This window comes from Nematostella vectensis, chromosome 8 (genome assembly GCF_932526225.1).
Source record: "Nematostella vectensis chromosome 8, jaNemVect1.1, whole genome shotgun sequence".
NCBI lineage: Eukaryota > Metazoa > Cnidaria > Anthozoa > Actiniaria > Edwardsiidae > Nematostella > Nematostella vectensis.
In genome coordinates, this window is record NC_064041.1 from 4,631,042 (window position 1) to 4,654,308 (window position 23,267).

Genomic DNA, 23,267 nt, shown 5'->3' on the forward strand with positions numbered 1-23,267 from the left:
CGCGACTACTGTGGAGAGCACGGCCTCGGAAATCACCCCACTACTCACGCAGCTAGAGATACACGTGGCTGAGGACAAATCATTCACGACTAGGGTCCAAGACATATTCAAAGAGACAGTAGTCAAGCACAAGTCCGCCAAGAAGTCTCGCCAGTGGCTATCGGAGCCTTCCTATGGGTGCTGGCCACAGCAACTCAACCTTGCGGTCTGGTGCGCAACCGCCGGATGCGGGGTGTCCCTAACCGACCACGCTTTTGCCACGCTCCCCTCTGTCATCAGGGGATTTCTAAGGTTTCACGTCTACTTTACCACGCGGAGGATACTCTACGAGCTCGGCGCCTCCTGCCTGGCGACAGCCCGTTCACAAAAAAGATAACCTACAAGAAAGCCGCTTTCGAACGTCTATGCATAGAGTTCGGTTTGCCGCGTAAGCCGGACTTCCGATGGAAAGGCGGGCGGAACCACGGGCTAGGCGATGTGTTTGTGTTCTATCCGGGGGAGGGGTATCGCAACGTGCACGTGATCCGTGGCTACGACACGGCGGCGGACGAGTACCCGAGCCACCTCAATCTGTTTAGCGACGAAGGTGGGACGTACAATAGTGGGAAGCAGGTGGGTTTCATACGCAACGACGGCCACGGGGGCGTGCAATATAGCTGGTTTGCGCCTCCCAAAGGTGTGGGGCTGACAAAAGCATGGCTAGGAAGACTCGATCTCTCGGCGAGGCGTTCGCCTACACAGTGCTCGGCGCGCAGGTGAGCGTCCGTTCCTCTATCGCGGGGGCCGGTGGGCCGGCCATGGAGGCGCAGGCGGAGTTCACGAAGCTGCTTGAAGACGCGATCATAGAAAACGACATCGCTCAAAGCGTGCAAAGGTACCAGTTAGCCGTGAAGGAGGCCAAGGTGAGACTGAGTCTTGCGGTCGCACCAGGAGTGTGGCTGATGCCGAGCGATCTGTTGATAAAAACGCAAAGCGTCGTGGGCTACAACAATAAACTGCAGAAAGCCACAGACTCCATGACGCTCGGCGCAAACGCGATCAACACCGAGACAAAGCCAGTCGGTGCTCATAACATGGCCGGTGGGCATCCTAGGGTGCAACACGTGACTAATCCGAGGATTGACCGCGAGGTGCGAAGCAAGGCCGTAGTGTACGCAGAGGGCGCGGCGCCTGCCCCCTCTTCGCGTATGCGCAGCATGACATCGACCGGACCGGGCGAAAAAAGTGACCACACCGCCCTTAAGGCGGGGTTGTCGGCACTCGCGGTGGACGCGGCGTATAACTTGTTCCGATGATTGCTTTGCATTCGACGAACCAAGAACGCGGCTACGGCTAGAATGAGCAGCCACGCATTTTCGCCAAGGAATTTCACCGCTTCCCCTTCAGCCTTAAACACGAAGTTCGCGATGCTGCCTACAAGCCCAGGGAGAAGCTCGCCTAGCTTTTTCCCGATAGCCTTAAGCCCGTTACCGACCCCTCTGGCACGGAGGAGAGCGACTTGCCGAGCGACGTCACAATGGCCGCGATCGTCGTCGCTACGGCCAATCCGATAGCGGTGACGGTAAAGCCGTACTTTTTGAAGATGGCTTTGATGCGCTCTCTGAGCGGCTTTCGGTTCTTGAGCTCTCGGTTTTTGCGTTCTAGTTCATCAATCCCGGATAGCCTTTCCTCGTTGCGCTCACGGGCCTCTTGGCGGCGACTCTCTGACAAGTTAGGGTCGTCGATGGTCTCCCTGTCTGTGGTTACCACCCCTTGCAGCTCTTGGACTCGTTCTGTGTTCTCCTGGATGACCGCGTCTATCTCTGCCATAGACCCCATCGCCAGCTTAAAGCCTTTCAGCTTCGCAACGTCCTGTCGAACGCCCCCGTTCTCATTGAACAGATGTCTTGGCTTAATCCAACCTCCTTTGCCGAGGTTGCGAAGCTGTAATAGCGTCTTTCCCCTCTGGTCTGACTGGAACCGTATCAGATTCTCGTTAAGGTCTGGGTATTTCTCCCTGATGGACTGGAGACCGAGTTTTGTCGCAGCACCCTCTGTGGTGAACGAGGTTTCAGCGGTCGTTTGCGTCCGGGCCCCCCGCGATGACGTGCTCGTCATTGGGATCGACTCCCCATCGTCGGGGTCAAACGGGATGAGGGGTGTCGTCTCGTCGTCCCTGTCTTCGGCGGACGCACCCGGCAAGGTATCGTCAATGTCAACGTCAACATTATCCATGATGCGTAAATCATGCTACGGTATATTAGATGTGTCTAACAGTTCGCAATATAGTCACGTGACTTCATACTACTAGGAATGTCAGTCAGCGATAAACTTGACCCCCAACGCACACCCAGAACTCCTCTGGGGCTGAAAGCCGAGAGAACTGTTCACCGGGTCACTCTCAACCCGTCGACGGCTTCCCCCGGCGAGACGCTATATGTGGCGGTCCCAAAGCTATCGGAAGGCGTCACGCTTGTGCCTGGCTCCTTGAGGGTCGGTTTCGATCTCTCCGTCTCAGGCCAAGCAAATAATACCGTCGTGAACAACGTCGACCGAAATCTCGTGAGCCGCCTGAAAATCACGTTTGCGGGAGAAACGCTCCAGGACACCAACCGCTACGATGTCTTCAAGACGTATGAGGAGCTTTACCTGTCCAAGGTCGAGAGAGAGGACCGCCTGGAGCAGGGCATACAGTCAGAAAACATGCGCAAGCTACGCTCCAAGGCTGGCGATAAAGCGATTAGTAACGCCAAGGAGAACGCTCTAAACGCCGCCCACGGCGCGAAGTACACCATCCCAGTAGATCATTCTCTGCTGACGGACCACGGTGTACTGTACCCAAGGGCGCTCTCCGAGGCGCTGCTCTTTGAGATCACGCTCGCAACGGTTGGTCAGGTAGTCGTCGGAAGCGATGCTACCAAATTATCCTACGGCATCAAAAATCTAGAGCTGGAATATGAAAGCCTGAGGGACGACAACCTCGCCCGGTCTGCAGCCGCCGCCTACCAAAACGGCACAACGTTCTTCTACGAGTGTCAACCTGCCGCGGAGGTCTATGAGTGGTCTGTTTCTCCTCTTTGTGGAGCCATACACGGCAGGGGCTCGCGACTCTGAGAAGTTCGTGTACCCCTACATCAACAGCGTTCGCGTTACAATCAACGGTATGCCAAAGAAGGTTTTCAGCCAGGGACTACGCCCCACGGATTTCTGGAGGGAGGCGAAAAGGCGGTTCGTCAGTGGCAGCGGAGCGCCTAGTGTCGGCCCCGAGTCGTTTTATGGCGATAACAAGTTTGCTCTGTGGATCGACCTTCGAACAACGGACGACAATACTATCCATGGGGGCGGTCTCCGATTGGTCAACACCCGCAACGGTGTGCATCTCGAAATAAAACGCACGGCAAGCGGCAGGGGTACCGTAAACTGTCACGTGTTCGTGGTGGCCGACGCCCAAATGAACCTTATGAACGGACAGCTAGAGTCCATACAATACTGAGTACAGTAGTACAGTATGGACCCGAAAACATCCCATTTAACGCTCTCATCGTGGGCCCGACGTCAAGCGGGAAGACCCGATTCATAGTGGACCGGCCGCGCGGCCCTTTCCGGGGCAAGTTTGACTACATCGTACTCGTGTGCCCTACCTTTGTCTACAGCAAAACATACGACGGCTTCGGCGAGGGCAACAATCGTCTGTTTGTCGTCACTCCTGAGGCGGGTCATATCGACATACTGCTGAGGTTTTTCTCTGCTGTCTTTTAAGGCACCAACACGCTAATCATACTCGACGACTGCGCAGCCTCAAAAGACGTGAAGAAGCGCTCTGACCAGCTCGTCAACTTGGCGTTCATCGCGCGCCACGTGGGTATTAGCGTGTGGTTGATCAAGCAGCAGCTCACCAGCATCACGAAGCCGTTTCGTGAGAACATCGCGGCCTTGGTGGTCTTCTATACCCCAAGGCGGACATGAAAGCTATCCTGCATGACTACGGCGCGGAGCTCTCAGAAGAGAAGATGAAAGAGTACATGAACGCCCTCAAGACGAAAATGTTCTCGAAGTTAGAGTTTTGCTTACCATCGCCCTAGCTGAACAATAAGCGCTGTGAATCACCGCCCACGAAAACACATTGATCACACTTGACAACACACGTGTACCATGATGAGCGACGAATACTTTGAGAGTCTTCTTGAGGGGGCCGCCGCAGATATGGAGTCGTTGGACTGCTCGACGCAGCCAGCAAAAGAGCAAACTAGGATAGCAGACGCGAGGGAGAAACTCGCGATTCTCGTAGCCTCGGGGAAGTCGAGAGAGATGGTAGGCGCCGAGGAGGTGAGGAAGTGCGAGAAGCGATACGAGACCGCTCTAGCCAGCCGGACTACAGACGCCCTGGCAGACAGCTTCCTGAAGCTTACGACCAAGCTAGTAGGCATGACGCTGCCGATAGACAGTGTGGTCGGTCTTGACAATGACCTCGTGTCCGACTACATCATCAACAACGAGCTCCGCACATTGTGCGGAAGCCTGTCTCTACGCTGCGGTCGTTTGATGGCTTTAGCCGTCGGGGCGTTACACGTAGCACGTCATGTGAACACCAACGGCGCTGACACGCGGTGTCAACACGAGGTAGCAGTCGCGGACTCACCAGATGGCGAGTCTGCCATGACGACTTTAGAGTAGATGCTCATTTGAAAGCTTGCCACTTCTTCAGCAACCAGATAACTGCATCACAAATGGAGGAACCTCAAGGAAGTACTAGTGCTCAGCATCTCGCGGAACCTGACAAACAAGCTGCGGAACAAACTGCTCATGAACCTGCACGTGAGGAAGTGAGGGGAGAATCACGAGCCCCGAGCCACCCGCGACCCGACCTAAACACCCCGGACGAGTCGAAGCTGGAAGGCGCCTGGCAGAGTGGAACCGACTTAACAGAGCGAAAAAGAAAGCTGTGCAACACGTTGTGTCGCCGGTCGCTAGCGAGTCGCAGGGACGCGAGGGCTATGACGAACACACACCAGTCCCAGAAAGCAACTCTGCTTGGTCGGCCAGCTCGGTTATCGGGGTCGCTGATCTTCTAGTGTCATTGATCGGCCTCTAAACACGTAGGCGGGAGCTAGCTGCCGCGTTCACTCGTACACCCACAGCTACCGAAGGTACCGACGACGTGACTCCGCCCGCAAATGCACAGCAACCACCACTTGCCGTTCCGGTGAGCCTACCCGGATTATGCAAATCTCGACTGTTAGCCATGGAGTAAGCAGACATTTAAACACAAGAGCCCCACCCATATCCGCACGTCCGTACATCGCAATGTCGACGACGCAGCAAAGCAAGATTACAAAGACCCTCACCGACGCCGCAGTCATAACCGGCCTCGTCGCCGGTACTGGCTGGGTTGGGCGCAAGGTCTTGCGCGAAGACTTCACCAAAGACCCCTCCGCGAACGCCATGAACTACGCAAAAATGACTGCCGCTGTCTCGGGTGCTGTCGCTTTGAAGGGTTACCTTGAGGACCAGAAGATCCTGCCCATGTAGTCTTGTGTAGGCCACGTATTAGACTCGTGTTCGCGTACACAGCATCACACACTACTCGATGGCCTCCATCGCAATTTTGGTTGGTGGCGCCGTCCTAAACGCAACTGCATTCGTCGGTGGCAACTACCTCGCAAAGTTCCTGTCGAACTATGAGAGCCCTGCCTTAGCTGAGAAGGAGAGGCACGACAAGGCCCTCGAGAAATACCAACGAGACTATGGATGCTACCAACAGGGGCGACAAAAAATCCTCGATTGGCAAGCTCAAAGTCGCGAGAGAGGGGCCCTCGCAAAGCAAAACTTCACCGACACTGACTACGCGCTCAAACTCTACAACCAGGCCCGGCCAAAACAATCCCGGGAGTCGATGCGGGCTCCTGAGCTCTCCGACTACTATGTCCCCAGCAGAACGCAGAAAAACGCCGAGTTGGCGTACATCGCCGGCGCTCTCGCCATCGGCTACACAGCTAGACACCTGCTGTGATTTAGATCTAGGCGGCCCTTTTCCATACTGCGCGTATACGTATACGTATAAGATGATTGCAGACTGGTTGTGGAGTGCGAGGTAGCAGCCCTAGCAGCCAGAGGTAGCAGCACGAGGTAGCAGCCGCTGCTAAGCGAGACAAGTCGATGAAACCGAAGGTGTCGTCGATGGGTGGATTATGTAGCTTTGGTAACACTGCTAACCGAAGCCTCGAGTTGTGGCGCGCAGACAGGGAGTGCGTTAAGAGATTCGCCAATGTCGTTCTCCGAGGGCCTACCGGCCTCAAAAGGACCGCCTCTGCACTACCCGAGCAGACAGCAACCGCCTGTTGGAGACTGATACACCTGTTGCAATACATTGCCGACACGTAATGGTGGCGAAGCGCATGTTCAACGAAGAACTCGATGCGTTCTTTCGTCCTATATACTACGCCAGAGGTGGCTTCCAGGGAGTGACCGCTCTGCATGCCAAACTTCCCAAGGGCTCAGCCTCCATAGATCGGGTGCGCAAGTGGGTAAGCTCGCAGCCCGTCGGGGGCTACACAAAGACACCCCCTCCTCCGACTACATACGCCCATTTCTTGGAGCAGACACCGAACCGTATCCACCAGTCGGACTATTCTTGCCAACCTACCCCGGGTACAAGGCACGTGAGTCTGACATTCCACTTGTAGTGACCCTGACTGTCGTCTAGCCGGTCGATACTGAAGCATTGGGGATGGCTCTTGGTGTACCCCTGAAACGGAAGCTGAGTGCCACAGACCGTGCACTTCTTTTCCGAGTCAGCAATCATGCCGAGTACGTGGTCTACCGTTAGAACGTGGTGCGATCCCGTGTACTTTGTGCGACCCTTTTGCCTGTCGTCTATAGCGTATCGCTTGATTCGCGCTATAATAAGCTCTTCACTGGGCAGTTCTGTGGGAACCAAGGCACCGGGGGCGTTATCGGGGGGAATTACGCGTCCTATCTGGTCATCGTGCCGCACGCGGAGATGCCGGTGTATACAGCAAAGCGGATTGCTGCTGGCAATCGTGGGGTATGTTTTCCTGTGGTGCTCTATCAATCGCTGCTGAACAAGAGCCCCCATCTTGTTGGTCGAGCACACCCACATATCGTTTGGGTGGGCCTGCTTGATCGCCGCGTCAAACGCTACCCCATCCCACTCCTCTCGAAACACCTCAAGCTGTTGGGAATCTGACCGACACCAAATTCGGTCCTTTATGTCGTGGAGCCTGGAGGAGGGCAGGCCGTCTCATGCACTGTACGGCTTTCCGCAGTCTTCACACAGGCAGCGGTAGTCGGACTCGAACCAGCGGATGTTCCCTTGTGCCCACTCCTTGAGCATATCGTGAGGCCCCTCTTTATCTCCCCAGGGCGGGACCTGCCCATAGTCGCCACAACACACTACCTGACACGGCCGCGTGGCGAGATACTCTAGGATGGCGCGTAGCACTTTAGTCTGTACCTTACAGCACTCGTCAATGATGATTACTTCTGCAAGATGGTCGAGTTTGTGCCCCAGCTCGGAAGGCCTCCACTCCTCTATCGGCTTCTCCGCTGGTATGCAGAGGTAATGGTGGTACGTTTGAGCCTTCACCGCGAGGCGCGGGTTATTGCGATGGTCGCGGGCGAGGTCGTTCTAGGAAGTGAGCACTACAACGTTGCGGCCGCGGAACATGCTCACCGCCCACTCAGTCTTCCCCGATCCTCCTTGGACTGCTAGATACATCTTTGCAGAGGTTGCGGCCACTAGATCGCACGGCAGACTCGGCGCAGTGCTTGGCTCTTTGGCCAAGCTCCCCAACTTCTTCGGATCCCAAGCCGCTTCGGGTCGCCACTCGTACCCAGGCTTCTTGTGACGCCACTCTCCATACCTCGGATTTCGCTCCACGAACTTTACGCCACAGGGCACCGCCTTTGCGTATATGGCATCTGTGCACACTCGAAGGACGTCTTCGCGAGGGATCCGCCTCAACATGCGTCGCAACGCTATGTTTGTGTACGCCAAGACGAAGGCCCTGATATGGTACCATTGTGAGCGTCGGACACCGTCTTTGTATTGGATCAGATGAGCCCCGTCGGCATGCTCGAAGTTAAGTAAGTGGTCGGTGCCCGCAAGGAGGTTTGTCAGACACGCGGCTTCTTCACGGTCGCAAACTACGATCGAGGACTTGTCGCCACGGCGAGCGCACTTGCCTACGAAACGGGCGGCGAGATCTCGACCCTCAGGGTACTGCGGGTCTTCGCTACTCGCGCTAGAGTGGGGGAACCTGATTGAGTCCTTCTTTCCGACGCTATACAATACCTCCCTCGCCGTGGCCATGACGAGGTCACCCGAGTCTAACAGGTCCTTGAGCTTTGGCGTGGTGATCCAGCCCTCGTTTTGTTCCAAGTGCTGCCCTACCCTCCCGGAAGTGTAGGGGTGGCAGGCCTCAGAGAACTCCCACTCGGTCAGCTTAATGACCCCGGTTAGTTGAAGAACCTCGCTCAATCGCCGTCCCACAACATCCGCGATACGATACACGTTCGTAGGGAAGCCGTATTTCCGTACCACATCAATGGCGTCCGAGGCGCCGCCAAAGACACTGTCCTCGCATCCTAGGTACGCCGCACGCATGTCGATGTGCGCATGAGGCTGCGCACCTAAGTTTTCCTTGCTATTCCACACTTTGGACTCAACCTGCGCCGCTTGCCAGACGTCCCTGTATTTAAGAGGCGTTGGCCTGATGTTCTCTCTTTGGGTCCATTTCTTGAACCGATATCCTATTGCGCCGCACATCGAGTGCGTAGCTTCGGTGTACTCTTGGTAGGCTGGATGATCATCAGGGAGCCATTGAGGATCATGGCCCGTCTCGTCCGTAAACGCCCTGTCGATCGCGACGCTATCTCTCTCCGATCGGTATAGCTTCCCCTCGTGCGTGACTACAACGCGCCCGCATAACCAGATCCTCGTGCCTCTTGGGATCGCCCTGTTTGTAAAGCGAATGAGCATCTCTCTCACTTTTGCCTCGCGCGTTTTCGTGGTGGCACTTGTTAAAGCCTTCTCCTGACGTAGCGAACGAAGCTCATCCTCAGCCTCGGATTCAAGGCCGTGGACGCTCGTGATCGCAGGTGGTTCAGTCGGAAGCTCCGCCCAGGCGTGGTTATTGTGACATGGGATGTGGATTTGTGTGTACCCTCTCTTGTATCTCCCGGAATCCCAGAGATTGTTACCAAGGGCATCGACAGCCACTAGCTTGATCTCCAGCTTTCTCTCCAGGCGAAAGAGATCCTCCTTTGTGCATCATGTAGCCGCTAATTCCTCGTCGAAGGTTTCGAGGACCTTGGCTCGTTTCTTTGTCATCCCTAAAGAACGCGCTGTGAACCAATTCCTCAGGTAGTCGGCCACGTAGGCGACAACACAGTTGACCATCTCTTTGTCTTCCGCGGGCTCGAACATGGGCCCGGGCTCTCCGTTTTGCTCTGGCAAAGGACGAAGTTCGTAACGCACGTACACCAAGTATTCCCTGTTGCCTTACCGACTACTGTAAAGAGTCTGTAGCGCCGATCCGGGTCAAGCATCTCCATCACTTCTGGCAGCAGAACGTTCCCACGCAGTGCTTCTTGCTCGTGTGAGATCCACCAAACCGCGCCGTCGTCGCCGATATCGGGGCCGCGCACGACGGGCTTCGGCTCAACGACGCCTGCCTCGCCGAGGTCACGGATCTCTTAGTAGGTGTGAGGAGTAATGCTTCTTCCTAACTTTGCAGCACTTCCGTCTGGGCACAGACGATGAACGCCGCCGACAAACAGCGAGTAATACTCGTCGCCGTTCAGCTTTTTTGGGCCCTTTTTCTTCGGCAAAGGGTCGAACTTCCTCCTTGGGCGCCTCTGGCTTTTGGCCTTCTAATGGCCGCACTTTCGCCGGTACGAGCAGCACGAGCAGCGTGCGCTTGACATCCTCGGGGATGTCCGCGTCGAGAATGTTCTGCACCACCCCTGCTAACACATCAGGTGCCTTACCATCAGGCATGCCATTGAGAATCTCTTCTATGTAAGCGTCCATCCTACTGGGTATACTCTCTTGGTGGCGTGTCTCTAAAACGAAAGTCTCGACGTGCCTGGAGACGGGGATGGGGATGCTACTGCATAAAGCGACCTCTCAGCTCCTCTAGGACGAAGGGGAATACCCTTCGAGCCCGCTGTTCTTTGTAAATGAGCTTGTGTTTTACAGGGTTATTACCGCAGACCTCGCAAAGCCGAGCCTCGGACTGGGTCCCCACCCCACACTTTCTACAAGGACGAGGTTCGATTGCGCCCTTCCTCAACCTAGCGCGATGTATCTTGCAATGCTCATAGATGCAACCTCTCCCGCAATGAGGTAAGCTCCCAATCGTGAGCCACTGACACAGGTTTTGACCTCTCATAGCCTGCTCGCATATACCAACCCAAAGATAGGTCTAAATGGGCGTATAGTGTGTGAGAATTGACTGCGTTGCGCGTGCGACACTCCCTGCTAAGCATAGCTGGGTTCCCACACGTTACCACCCAAGGGGGGCCAGCCATCCTGTTATCGTTAGCGCTAGGCGCTAAGCTCCCCCCAGCGCCTAGCGCTACCGAAACCGGGCACGCGCCGCCATCCCCTTAAAGCAAATGCTTTGAGCGACACCTATAACACCCCCCTCTCCCACGAGGCCCCCAGACGGTATACCCTAGGCCTTAGGTATGCCCTAGGGCATACGAAAAACGGGCTTGGGGGGCGCAGCGAGCCGGGCGGCGGGGGCCTACATACACAGTTGCCCCAGTTGTTTATGTACGTGAAACCCTATCTGCTACCCCAGACGGTATACCCCAGGCCACGGAAGACGGGCTGGGGGGCGCGGCGAGCCGGGCGGCGGGGCAAGTCGGGTTTCACTCAAATCACCCAGTTCGGATGCGCGCGGCCTACACACACAGTTGCCCCAAAAAGTTGTGTACGTGGGACGCGCCGGGCCTACATACACAGTTGCCCCAGTTGTTTATGTACGTGAAACCCTATCTGCTTCCCAGACGGTATACCCCAGGCCACGGAAGACGGTCTGGGAGGCGCGGCGAGCCGGGCGGCGGCCCCCAGGGAGGTTTCACTCAAATCACCCAGTCGCCCCCTCTCCCCCCTCACTTCCTTCCAGAACCACAAAAATATTACCTTACATGTTGGCAACACTACTGGTGATTCTTGCTTCGTTTTATTATTAAAAGACACCAAAGAGAAAATAGTTCACTATTTATAGCATCATCTACTTTTTTTGAAGTGGTCAAATGCCTATTTTCAAAAACGATTTTAAGGTGGCGCGCCGATGTTGTTTTGGGTAAACAGCTTATACTAAGTTCCCTACAGAAGACTCATTTTCGGCGCGATTTTCGTTAATTTTTCAGATATTATTAATACACCTATGCTTTATCAGATTTCGCTAGATTCACTCTTCATTGAAATCAAAATATTTTTGTCATGCAAGTTAAAAGGAAGCAATATGTTTATATTAAAATAAAAATCTCGAAATCTGCGCGATGAATTTTTTTCTTAAATCTACAGTAACACCTAACAATACTCCAACTTGAAGCACACAAACTTTTGGCTTAAAACTGACCTGTCAAACTTCGCGATTGATGAATCTTTATTTCACGCCAAAATTGTCCTCGCAATATTTGAAAAAATAAATGCACTCTTGCCTACAAAGATCCATCCCCGAATTTACGCCCCCTGTCAAGTCCAAACCCTAAGGCAACTTGTGTGAGAGGGGCAAGAGGACCAGTGTTGCATAAGAATAAATTCCAGATAGTCAATTCGAGAGTATTTTTGTTAAGATAATTTGAAAAATAAAGAATTTTTTCTTTTCAACATTTTAGCGCAACCCGCTCATCTTCCAAACTATTACCCGACGCTATTGGTAAAATAGGCCTTTCCGAAAGTACTTGCTTGATGTAGTTGTATGTCGAACCTGCGTTCATGAGAAATTAGAATCAAAAGTTGGACCACCTTAAAACGCGCGCCACCTTAAGACAAAAAAGGAAAAAAACCCTCCTCTCTTCGCCTTATTTGACCTTTTTAGTTACTTGGTAGTGAGGTCCGATATTGTCTAAGCCACCCTTTTTTAATTAATTGATAGTGAGGTCCCACATTATCTTAGACCCCTTTGTAATTGCATGGTGGTGAGGTACAAATTTCTTTCGTTCTTTTTTGAATAACTTCGTGGTGAGTTCAAGCTTTGTCTAAGCCGGCCTTTCTACTTACTTGGTGGTGATAGCTAGCTCCGTCTCTGTTGTCTTTTTTAGTTTGATGTCCAACGTGCCGTCCTGTTCATTAACTTTGTCTGCAGATTTTTCGAACGTAATTGTGGCTGTTGATTTGATTGAGAGATTTCGATTGTTACTTTGAAGTAATATAACATTTCAGTCAGGCATAGTTTGCCCTGGCAATACTAACCTTTGTCGTCGTCTATTATCGTGATGGTGGTCGTACTTGGGGTGCCAAATGTTATGAAGGCTCCATTTTCAGCATCTGTCTCCATTCTAATAGCATATGTCTCGTTGCTCTCAGCAGTGGCATCATCAGACACAGATACTGTATAGGTGGTGTAGTTCTTGCCCTTAGGCAATGTGACCTTTTTGGGGTTTAATTCAGATCCCAAGATGTAATCGCCTCTAGCTTCAGAGGTAGACCTTTTAGCCGTGCCTGGTGTATCACGCAAGCTGCAGAACAAAGTACAGATAAAGCAATCTATATCGAACCACGCACCCTGATTGTCTGATTGCCTGTCTGTCTGTCTAATGGTCTGTCTGTCTGATTGTCTGTCTGTTTGATTGCTCGATTGTCTGATTCCCTGACTGTCTGATTCCCTGACTGTCTGATTGTCTGCCTGGCTGATTGTCTGTCTGATTTCCTGTTTGACTGTCTGATTGCCTGTCTGTCTGTCCGATTGCCTGCCTGTATGATTCCCATATTGCCTGTCTGTCTGTCTGTCTGTCTGTCTGTCTGCCTGCCTGTCTGTCTGTCTGTCTGTCTGTCTGTCTGTCTGTCTGTCTGTCTGTCTGTCTTTCTGTCTGTCTGTCTGTCTGTCTGTCTGTCTGTCTGTCTGTCTGTCTGTCTGTCTGTCTGTCTGTCTGTCTGTCTGGCTGATTATCTGACTGTGTTATTGTACTTACGTTATGATAAGGTCATTGGTAATGACCTTTCCAATCATTTCAAATCCTAGAATTATATTGCTATCCTTCTCTGTGACCGAGTAGCTGTTGCTTGAGAATTGCACAGTCACTGAGCATAAAATTTAGACAATACTTTAACTCATAATTTCATCCAATTAAAAGGTTAATGTCTTAAATAAGGAGGCCATGAATATTGATTATACAACCTATCGTCATATATCCCATTGATGAATTTTTTTCCCCAGTGATGTGCGCACATCATTGGTCAATACCAATCACGTGTACATTTTCAAAGGACAAAATATCAACTGCGCGCGGCGGTTGATAGCAAGAAAATGCTTTCTTATTTTCAGTAAAGTAAATGGAATTTCGTACAGACAAGTACAGTGAGGGGCAAAAAGTACATGAAGAGACAAATACAGGTAGGGACAGACAAGTACAGGTAGAGACAGACAAGTACAGGTAGAGACAGACAACTACAGGTAGAGACAGATAAGTACAGGTAGGGACAGACAAGTACAGGTAGGGACAGACAAGTACAGGTAGAGAGACAGAGACGTACAGGTAGAGACAGACAAGTACAGGTAGAGACAGACAAGTACTGGTAGGGACAGACAAGTACAGTTAGGGACAGGCAAGTACAGGTAGAGACAGACAAGTACAGGTAGAGACAGACAAGTACTGGTAGGGACAGACAAGTACAGTTAGTGACAGACAAGTACAGGTAGAGACAGACAAGTACAGGTAGAGACAGACAAGTGCAGGTAGAGACAGACAAGTACAGGTGGGGACAGACAAGTACAGGTAGGGACAGACAAGTGCAGGTAGAGACAGACAAGTACAGGTAGGGACAGACAAGTACAGGTAGAGACAGACAAGTACAGGTAGGGACAGACAAGTACAGATAGAGACAGACAAGTACAGGTAGAGACAGACAAGTACAGGTATGGACAGACAAGTACAGGTAGAGACAGACAAGTACAGGTAGAGACAGACAAGTACAGGTAGAGACAGACAAGTACAGGTAGAGACAGACAAGTACAGGTAGGGACAGACAAGTACATGTAGAGACATACAAGTGCAGGTAGAGACAGACAAGTACAGTTAGGGACAGACAAGTACAGGTAGAGACAGACAAGTACAGTTAGGGACAGACAAGTGCAGGTAGAGACAGACAAGTACATGTAGAGACAGACAAGTACAGTTAGAGACAGACAAGTACAGGTAGGGACAGACAAGTACAGGTAGAGACATACAAGTGCAGGTAGAGACAGACAAGTACAGGTAGAGACAGACAAGTACAGGTATGGACAGACAAGTACAGATAGAGACAGACAAGTACAGGTAGAGACAGACAAGTACAGGTATGGACAGACAAGTACAGGTGGGGACAGACAAGTACAGGTAGGGACAGACAAGTGCAGGTAGAGACAGACAAGTACAGGTAGGGACAGACAAGTACAGGTAGAGACAGACAAGTACAGGTAGGGACAGACAAGTACAGATAGAGACAGACAAGTACAGGTAGAGACAGACAAGTACAGGTATGGACAGACAAGTACAGGTAGAGACAGACAAGTACAGGTAGAGACAGACAAGTACAGGTAGAGACAGACAAGTACAGGTAGAGACAGACAAGTACAGGTAGGGACAGACAAGTACATGTAGAGACATACAAGTGCAGGTAGAGACAGACAAGTACAGTTAGGGACAGACAAGTACAGGTAGAGACAGACAAGTACAGTTAGGGACAGACAAGTGCAGGTAGAGACAGACAAGTACATGTAGAGACAGACAAGTACAGTTAGAGACAGACAAGTACAGGTAGGGACAGACAAGTACAGGTAGAGACATACAAGTGCAGGTAGAGACAAACAAGTACAGGTAGAGACAGACAAGTACAGGTATGGACAGACAAGTACAGATAGAGACAGACAAGTACAGGTAGAGACAGACAAGTACAGGTATGGACAGACAAGTACAGGTAGAGACAGACAAGTACAGGTAGAGACAGACAAGTACAGGTAGGGACAGACAAGTACAGGTAGAGACATACAAGTGCAGGTAGAGACAGACAAGTACAGGTAGGGACAGACAAGTACAGATAGAGACAGACAAGTACAGGTAGAGACAGACAAGTACAGGTAGAGACATACAAGTGCAGGTAGAGACAGACAAGTACAGGTAGAGACAGACAAGTACAGGTATGGACAGACAAGTACAGATAGAGACAGACAAGTACAGGTAGAGACAGACAAGTACAGGTATGGACAGACAAGTACAGGTAGAGACAGACAAGTACAGGTAGAGACAGACAAGTACAGGTAGGGACAGACAAGTACAGGTAGAGACATACAAGTGCAGGTAGAGACAGACAAGTACAGGTAGGGACAGACAAGTACAGATAGAGACAGACAAGTACAGGTAGAGACAGACAAGTACAGGTAGAGACAGACAAGTACAGGTAGAGACAGACAAGTACAGGTAGGGACAGACAAGTACATGTAGAGACATACAAGTGCAGGTAGAGACAGACAAGTACAGTTAGGGACAGACAAGTACAGGTAGAGACAGACAAGTACAGTTAGGGACAGACAAGTGCAGGTAGAGACAGACAAGTACATGTAGAGACAGACAAGTACAGTTAGGGACAGACAAGTACAGGTAGAAGGTAGGGAGAGACAAGAAAAGTAAAGGACAGGCAAATATTAGAGTGTATATTACAGATTAATTTAATATTAGGCTATCGTCTGTGTGGTGCGTTGTCTTTTAACGCCTGGCTACACTAGGAGGCATGCCGAGCCCGACATGTAGTGCGCAACATGTCTCCTAAATATTTGCTAGTTAACTTACTACCAAAAACATGTAGAGCGACATACTTTGTAGGGCGCTACACGAAAATGTTTCTCAAGTATCCGAGAAACATTTCTTTTTCGCTGCTACAAGATTTGTCGCGTGCTACAATGTCTCTCTGGATGTCGCGCTTGACATGTCGCCTATTTTGGCCAAATGGCATTCAGCAATAAAACACATACCATGTGTACAACTTTGAAATGGAGTTAAGTAAATCAGTTTTGGATCCAATCATAGTGTGGGTATTATACAATGGTAGTTAATAGTTAACTATTAAACGGTGGCAAAAGAGGCTAATTTCGGACTCTCTTTTTGCAGTCACCTAATAATATGACTTTTAGGACAACACCAACCTTTATCGTTGTCGTTGATGGTACATGATTGGCTATTCTGTTCAAACTCAACGATAGATTTATCATCTGTTGTGACGACAACGACAAACTTTTCGAGGCCTTCCACCAGATCGTCGTTTATGATCGGGATCTCGCAATTTAAGGAATTAACGCTAGGTCCAAATATGAGCATTTGATCTCTGATAGGTTCGAAGTCTACCCCTTCCGTAGCGGTGTCGGCAATAGTGGAACAACTGAAAAACAAAATCAAAAAAGGAGTACTTTTAAAGTTATAAGCCGAATAACGTCAAACAAGATACGTTTTGTTTTTAAAAGTGTTATTCTTTGTTCATATTTAAATGTAATGCAGTGTATACAAATTTAAATAACTATGTTATGAAAAAAGTAAATGTTACGACATCATGGTGAAGTTGATAATCAACCCGAACTCTCAACAACGATATATCAACGATTTATATCGTAAAATCGAGGGCCGGTTCGCAACGATACCTCGATTTTATGATACAGTATCTTTTTCCCGAGGCATATCGTAAAATCCAGGTTCTACTGTAAATGTCTTCTTCAAGATAGCTTATTGGGTGTTCAGACAGCCAGGTCTTCCAGCAGATGTAGTAGAGAGGTGTTTACAAAAAGCACGATCGTCACCAACGCCCGATTTCGTCTATGAACTTTTCATCCTTCACTGAACTTTCCAGGCTCATAGTTCAGACCGTCTAAAGGAACAACGAAGGTTCACAGCGCAGTCCGTCACAACATAAAAGCGAGGTTACGTCAAAGTAAGGTTATATCTCCACATAAGAGGAAAAATGGATTCGCCACCACGCCACCATGAAAATAGGCAATATTGTACGAGCTGAATTGCGGATAGCAAGCCTCGGAGGGAAGGCGAGAGGCCATCCACAACATGCTAGTAGTATACAGATCAAAACCCCACCCTGCAACAAAAGAAGCACCTTTTGAAGCCATACAATGTGTAAGTGTTAGAACCAAGCTAGACTACACACCACCATAACAAAGAGAACGACGGAGGAGTAAGCAATAATTCCAGAACAGAAAGCGAACAGAAAACAAGAGCATGCAGGGGGCACAGTTCATCCTTGGGGACTACGTACTGTTGAGACAGCATAAGTAAAAGACAGACTGAGCACACCATACGAAACCGGGTTCTCCACCGTCACAAGCATTGAGGGATCAAAGGTGACTGCAAGCAAATAGAGCTGTGGCGGATACAGGGGGGTGGATTGGGTGGATACCCAATCATCGATCATCCACCCCCCATTTAAAAATCCTGGATCCGCCCCTGTAGAGCTACAGATAGCAGGAAGATAAACAGAAACGCAAGCTAGTTCAAGCTTGCAAACTGTATTATGGACACAGCAGACGAAACTAGAGTGAAACTGCACAAGGGAAATTCGTCCATGCTCAAGGAAACTTGAACATTGTGTAACCGCCAAACCACGGCCTAGAGAGGTCAGGGAGACACCGACTGATGAGAGATCGGCCTCAGAGGTAAAGACGAAAGCCTAGTTTCTCAAGGATTATGTTACCTATTAGAAAAGCAACTTTTCTTCGAAGCTTCATTTCATTACCTTATTATGTTAATCGTTAGAGACATTCAGATCATAGAGCTACACACTTTAAAGTAAGGGAGAACTATAATAGCGCGAAGCGCCGCCTGAACGGAGCCCCATAGCTAAGAAAAAGTGGTTTATAAGAAAAATATGGTAGCAAATATTTTCGTGACTCGATGTCCGTCCGTCCGTCCCCAAGCATCGTATGACAACCAAACTTGGCAGGTATGTGTCAAAGGAGGTGCAAAACTGTGGTCACGTGATTTGTGACGTCATCGATTTTATATCATATCTATATTCATATCTCCTAAACGAAACATCATATGACAACCAAACTTGGTATGTGTCATGTATATGTCAAGGGGGGTGCACCAATAAAGTCACGTGATTGTGACGTCATCGATGACGTAGTTAGAAGCAAAATATGCTGACGTTATCAAAATAAGAAATATTTATATTTTACGAAGGAAATACGTATAGCAACCAAACACGGTAGGGGTCAGGTTTGTGTCAAGGGGGTGCAAAAATATGGTCACGTGATTTGTGACGTCATCGATGACGACACTAAAAGCAAAACTATACCGAATAGATTAAGAACAAAAGTATCAATATATCATGAACGAAACATCATATAACAACCAATCTTGGAATGTGTCATGAAGGTGTCAAGTGGGTCCAACAATATAGTCACGTGATTGTGACGTCATCAATGACGTCAGTAGAAGCAAAAATATGCGGACGCCATCAAAATAAAAGTCGTCAAAATTAGAAATGTAATAATATCTAATATTATTAGTTATAATATCTAAAGTTATTTAGCGAAAATAAGCAAAGCTTTGGTCGTTTGGAGCTCCGCTTTTAGGCAATGCCTAAATCGATATAATTATCCTAACGCTCTTGTATGTTAATACCGCTTATTGTAAAACCTAGCTCTTATCAAAGATGGCTTCCACTATGAAGCTACCAGTTAATACAGGGATAGGGTGATGTTATGACCTTAGCGGAATGAGGGAGAATCTAGAGAAGTCTTAATATTAGAATATTAGAATGGCTTAATATTAGAAAAGGTACCTGAGTACTTACTTTATGCGTATGGTAGCTTCACATGGCTCACAACTCTTTTTGGTAACAATGACCGGCATTTTTATGTCATTCTCTTATACCACTCCTTGTTCCTTAACTGCAAATGTGGCTGAAAACAGCAGTAATATAAAGATTTTAGCGCAGCTTTAAGGAGTAGCCGTCGACATTTCGTCCACAAGCGAGTCTTTTCGTCCACATATAGTTATAACAAAGCTCTAGTCTCATGTAACAAGTGTTTCATAAAAATAAAATGCTTTATAAGTTGCACCGATACTTGAGATATGTGAAAGATTTATTCGGAACTGTTTGGCAGTTTAACAAGAAGATTTCGGCATTTATTCCTTCAATACTTCACAAACCCTACGCAATATTACACGAAATAAATCCTTGAAATGTATACACTAGACAGTCAGTTAGTTTTGTGAGATTCTAATACTCGTCGCGCCTAATATTAGTTTTTAATTTCACAAGCCTTGGTACAAGATAGCATTTACCAAAGTCCCGCAAATTGGTATTTAAATTACTTTAATGCTTTACAAACTCCTACGTTATGACATACTTGGAATTTGACTAATGGTTTCGAAGTTATTTCTGCGAGATTCTAATTCTACTTGCGGCTTTCTTGGAAAAACTGGGTGTGGACAATCCGGCTTGTGGACGAAACGGCAGCAAGCCGTAGCCGTCATTTTTTCCGAATCCAGTATAATTATTAATAGATATTGATATCAACAATGTCTATTCATCATCCACCATTGTCAATTAAATAATTGTAGTACTCCTTTCGACTCCGTTAAAAGACGCAAACTACTTCATAATCCGAGCCCGCGCCCCCAACAGCGCAAGTGATAACTCCCTTACTAAACAAACAACGTTATACATGACACAGCGGCGTAGCCAAGATGTCTAACAGGAGGGGGCCCAAAAGGCCCTTTTAAGGCATTTTCTCCTGTATTTAGATGTCTTATACATTTACTGTATTTTTGGCTGCTAGAAGGGGGGCCCTGACTACGCCCCTGTGACACGTTGCATAACAAAGTGATTTTTGTTATTTTAGACAGCATTAGACGAGCATTATTGTAGTGGACTCTTAAGCTAATCTATTCTCTACGACTCGAGTTGTAGAGGTGTCGCATACAACTCAGCCTTTCCCGCATTACAGGCGTTTTTTGGCGATGCCTGAAAGGGAGGCTACATACAACTACAACTACATAATGAATAATATATCATGTGTAATATCATGTGTGGTGTAAATGGTGTAACACAGGGTGTCATGTGTGATGTACATGGTGTAACACAGGGTGTCATGTGTGATGCAAATGGTGTGACACAGGGTGTCATGTGTGATGCACATGGTGTGACACAGAGTCTCATGTGTAATGCACATGGTGTATCACATAGTGTCATGTGTGATGCACATGAAGTAACTTAGGGTGTCATGTGTGATGCACATTGCGTAACACAGGGTGTCATATGTGATGCACATTGTGTAACACAGGGTGTCATGTGTGATGTGTCTGGTGTAACACAGGTTGTTATGTGTGATGCACATGGTGTAACACAGGGTGTCATGTGTGATGCACATGGTGTAACACGGGTGTCATGTGTGATACACATGGTGTAACACAGGGTGTCATGTGTGACGTACATGGTGTGACACAAGGTGTCATGTGTGATGCACATTGCGTAACACAGGGTGTCATATGTGATGCACATTGTGTAACACAGGGTGTCATGTGTGATGTGTCTGGTGTAACACAGGTTGTTATGTGTGATGCACATGGTGTAACACAGGGTGTCATGTGTGATGTGTCTGGTGTAACACAGGGTGTCATGTGTGATGCACATGGTGTGACACAGGGTGTCATGTGTGATGCACATGGTGTAACACAGGTGTCATGTGTGATACACATGGTGTAACACAGGGTGTCATGTGTGATGTACATGGTGTGACACAGGGTGTCATGTGTGACGTACATGTTGTAACACACGGTGTCATGTGTGATGCACATTGTGTAACACATGGTGTCATGTTTAATGCACATGGTGTAACACAGGGTGTCATGTGTGATACACATGGTGTAACACAGGGTGTCATGTGTGATGTACATTGTGTAACACAGGGTGTCATGTTTGGTGCACATGGTGTAACACAGGGTGTCATTTGTGACCCACAGGGTTTAACACAAATAGGATGTGTTTTTATCATTGTATTCTTACCTATATCATCACTTACGATGGTGACCTGAAGCGTTGCTATAGGCCCAATGGTAACAGAGTCGCTTGAACTGATTTTTAGTTGAAAATCTTCGTCATTTTCCACGCTTTTATCGTTTTTTATATAAAAGATAAAAGTCTTTTCACTCTCGCCCTCGTTAAAAATGACATCTGCATTTTCTGGCATTCCGTAGTCTGCTTTAAACTTTGCTTTTAAATCTTGAGGAGAAACACTGATAAAAAAAGAAATATTGTTTAAAGAATATTCAAAAGGCGCATTTTATGACAAATGACCATGTTACATGATATTTTACGGTACTTTTTAATACATTGCATCCAATCGGATACAGAGACATCGCTGTATGAATGTTTTTTTTGTCTTTGAAGTATGATATTTTGTGGTACCCTCATTGGTGCACTAGTTGTACACTCGACTCCCTTAATGTATTACATATGCATAACTTACGTCACGATATTTTGGCCGGAAGATGACGATCTAATAATTTTTGTCGTGACAGCAAATATTTTTTCGGAAACTGTCATGGTGCTGTTTTCCCATCCGATATTAACACCTAGAAATGATTGAAATAAATCATCATCATTATCATTATTGTTATCACTTTTGCTATCATTATAGTCAGCCTGTCAGTATCCCTCATGGCCCATCGATAATAATTATTATCGATAATAATTATTAGAATAGCATTACAATATACACGGTCCAATTCCAACAATCACGCCCAAAAATGCTTAATAAAACGCTTACAAGAATGAAGGGTTTTTCAAATTCGATCCCGATAACGTGAATGAAAGGCAAGTGCCCACTTCATTATTCGTATCTTGTGCTTTTTAACGTTTATTTCTTATACTGCAAAGTATTGTGTCGTTAGGAACTGACATTTGGTATCTGATGGGGAGGTAACCTAGTTTACCTTTTTTCTTTGAAATTTCGCTGTTCCTTCTAACTAAAGTTTATTTATAGTTGTTTTTTGTCATCTTTTGAAATATCATTATATGGGCAATCGTACTTACCATATTTGGTAAGTATTTTGGTATTTTGCTTCTATTTTACTTTCTAGGAACGCAAAAACAGGTCGATAATCATTTAATTGTTCTTTTCCACGTCTTTTTCAGTCTATAAACTCGTCTTTACCATATTCATCATTAAGGAAGTTTAGAAACAAATTATAAATTCTGACACAGAAATCTCGTTAGAATTCAAAATACCGAGACAAATATCTTGACATGTTACCCCCCGGGATGAAATTGGTCGGTCTCTTATATGGTATTGTTCTCGCATTATTAATTTGTATCATTATGGTACACATTTAGCTTTATTTTTTCGATAAAAAGTTTCCAACTCGAACTCACGTGAGCTCTAGATTTTTTTATTTCTCCTTGAACTTTAGTTATCAGAAACCAGTTGTTATGTTTTGAAATAATTAAATAGTTTTGATATACTTGACGAAACATTTGGTATTGTCGAGAATCACTTGAGGTTGAATCACATCGGAGAATGTTGAGCTAATTTAAAAAAGTTTTGGCATAATTTTTTATTTCAAAAACAGTGCATTCTTAAAATCTTTTTTGTCGATGGTATCTCACGATCAAAATAATCACTTGGGCCTAATTGACACTCCGTTCTTTTGTTATTTTCTTGTTCCAGACGTCTGCGTGCAAATGAAGATGAAACATTCGACTTCGCTAATTTGCATGTATTTGCAATTGGAAGGATACACGTAAAGAACGGGGTTAGAACTAGGCCTTTGAGTTTCACATTTTTGTTCAAAATTTAGATTATGGATGCAAAATCTCTCTTCAAGCGTTAGGTTAGCTTTTATAAGATAAAACCGTCCTGTCTGAAATTTCACTTTAGCTTAAAAACATACTCGAACGTGTCAAGGCTCAGATATCAGCAATTTTTTGTGTGTTTTTTTTAGTATTTATGCCTTAGAATTTTTTATGTGGCTCCTAGAGCGAAGGTTCTTCGTTCCTTTTAATTCAAACAGCAAGTCTTCCTAGTTACTGGTGAAAAATACACTCT

At 47.8% G+C, this 23,267-nt stretch overlaps 1 protein-coding gene across 3 annotated transcripts in view; it reads right to left on the minus strand.

The window, feature by feature from the left end:
* The window catches only part of LOC116614592 (adhesion G-protein coupled receptor V1-like), a 64,676-nt gene that overhangs the window by 39,448 nt on the left and 1,961 nt on the right, over positions 1-23,267 (minus strand). For all 3 annotated transcript variants that reach the window (XM_048731321.1, XM_048731320.1, XM_048731319.1), the window contains exons 2-8: positions 21,690-21,795; positions 21,227-21,456; positions 19,010-19,118; positions 16,356-16,588; positions 13,150-13,258; positions 12,431-12,696; positions 12,239-12,344 (exon numbers count right to left, since the gene is read on the minus strand). In XM_048731321.1, the coding sequence (XP_048587278.1) occupies positions 12,239-12,344; positions 12,431-12,696; positions 13,150-13,258; positions 16,356-16,588; positions 19,010-19,068 (773 nt within the window). In that variant the 5' untranslated portion in view covers positions 19,069-19,118; positions 21,227-21,456; positions 21,690-21,795. The remainder of the gene's footprint in view (positions 1-12,238; positions 12,345-12,430; positions 12,697-13,149; positions 13,259-16,355; positions 16,589-19,009; positions 19,119-21,226; positions 21,457-21,689; positions 21,796-23,267) is intronic.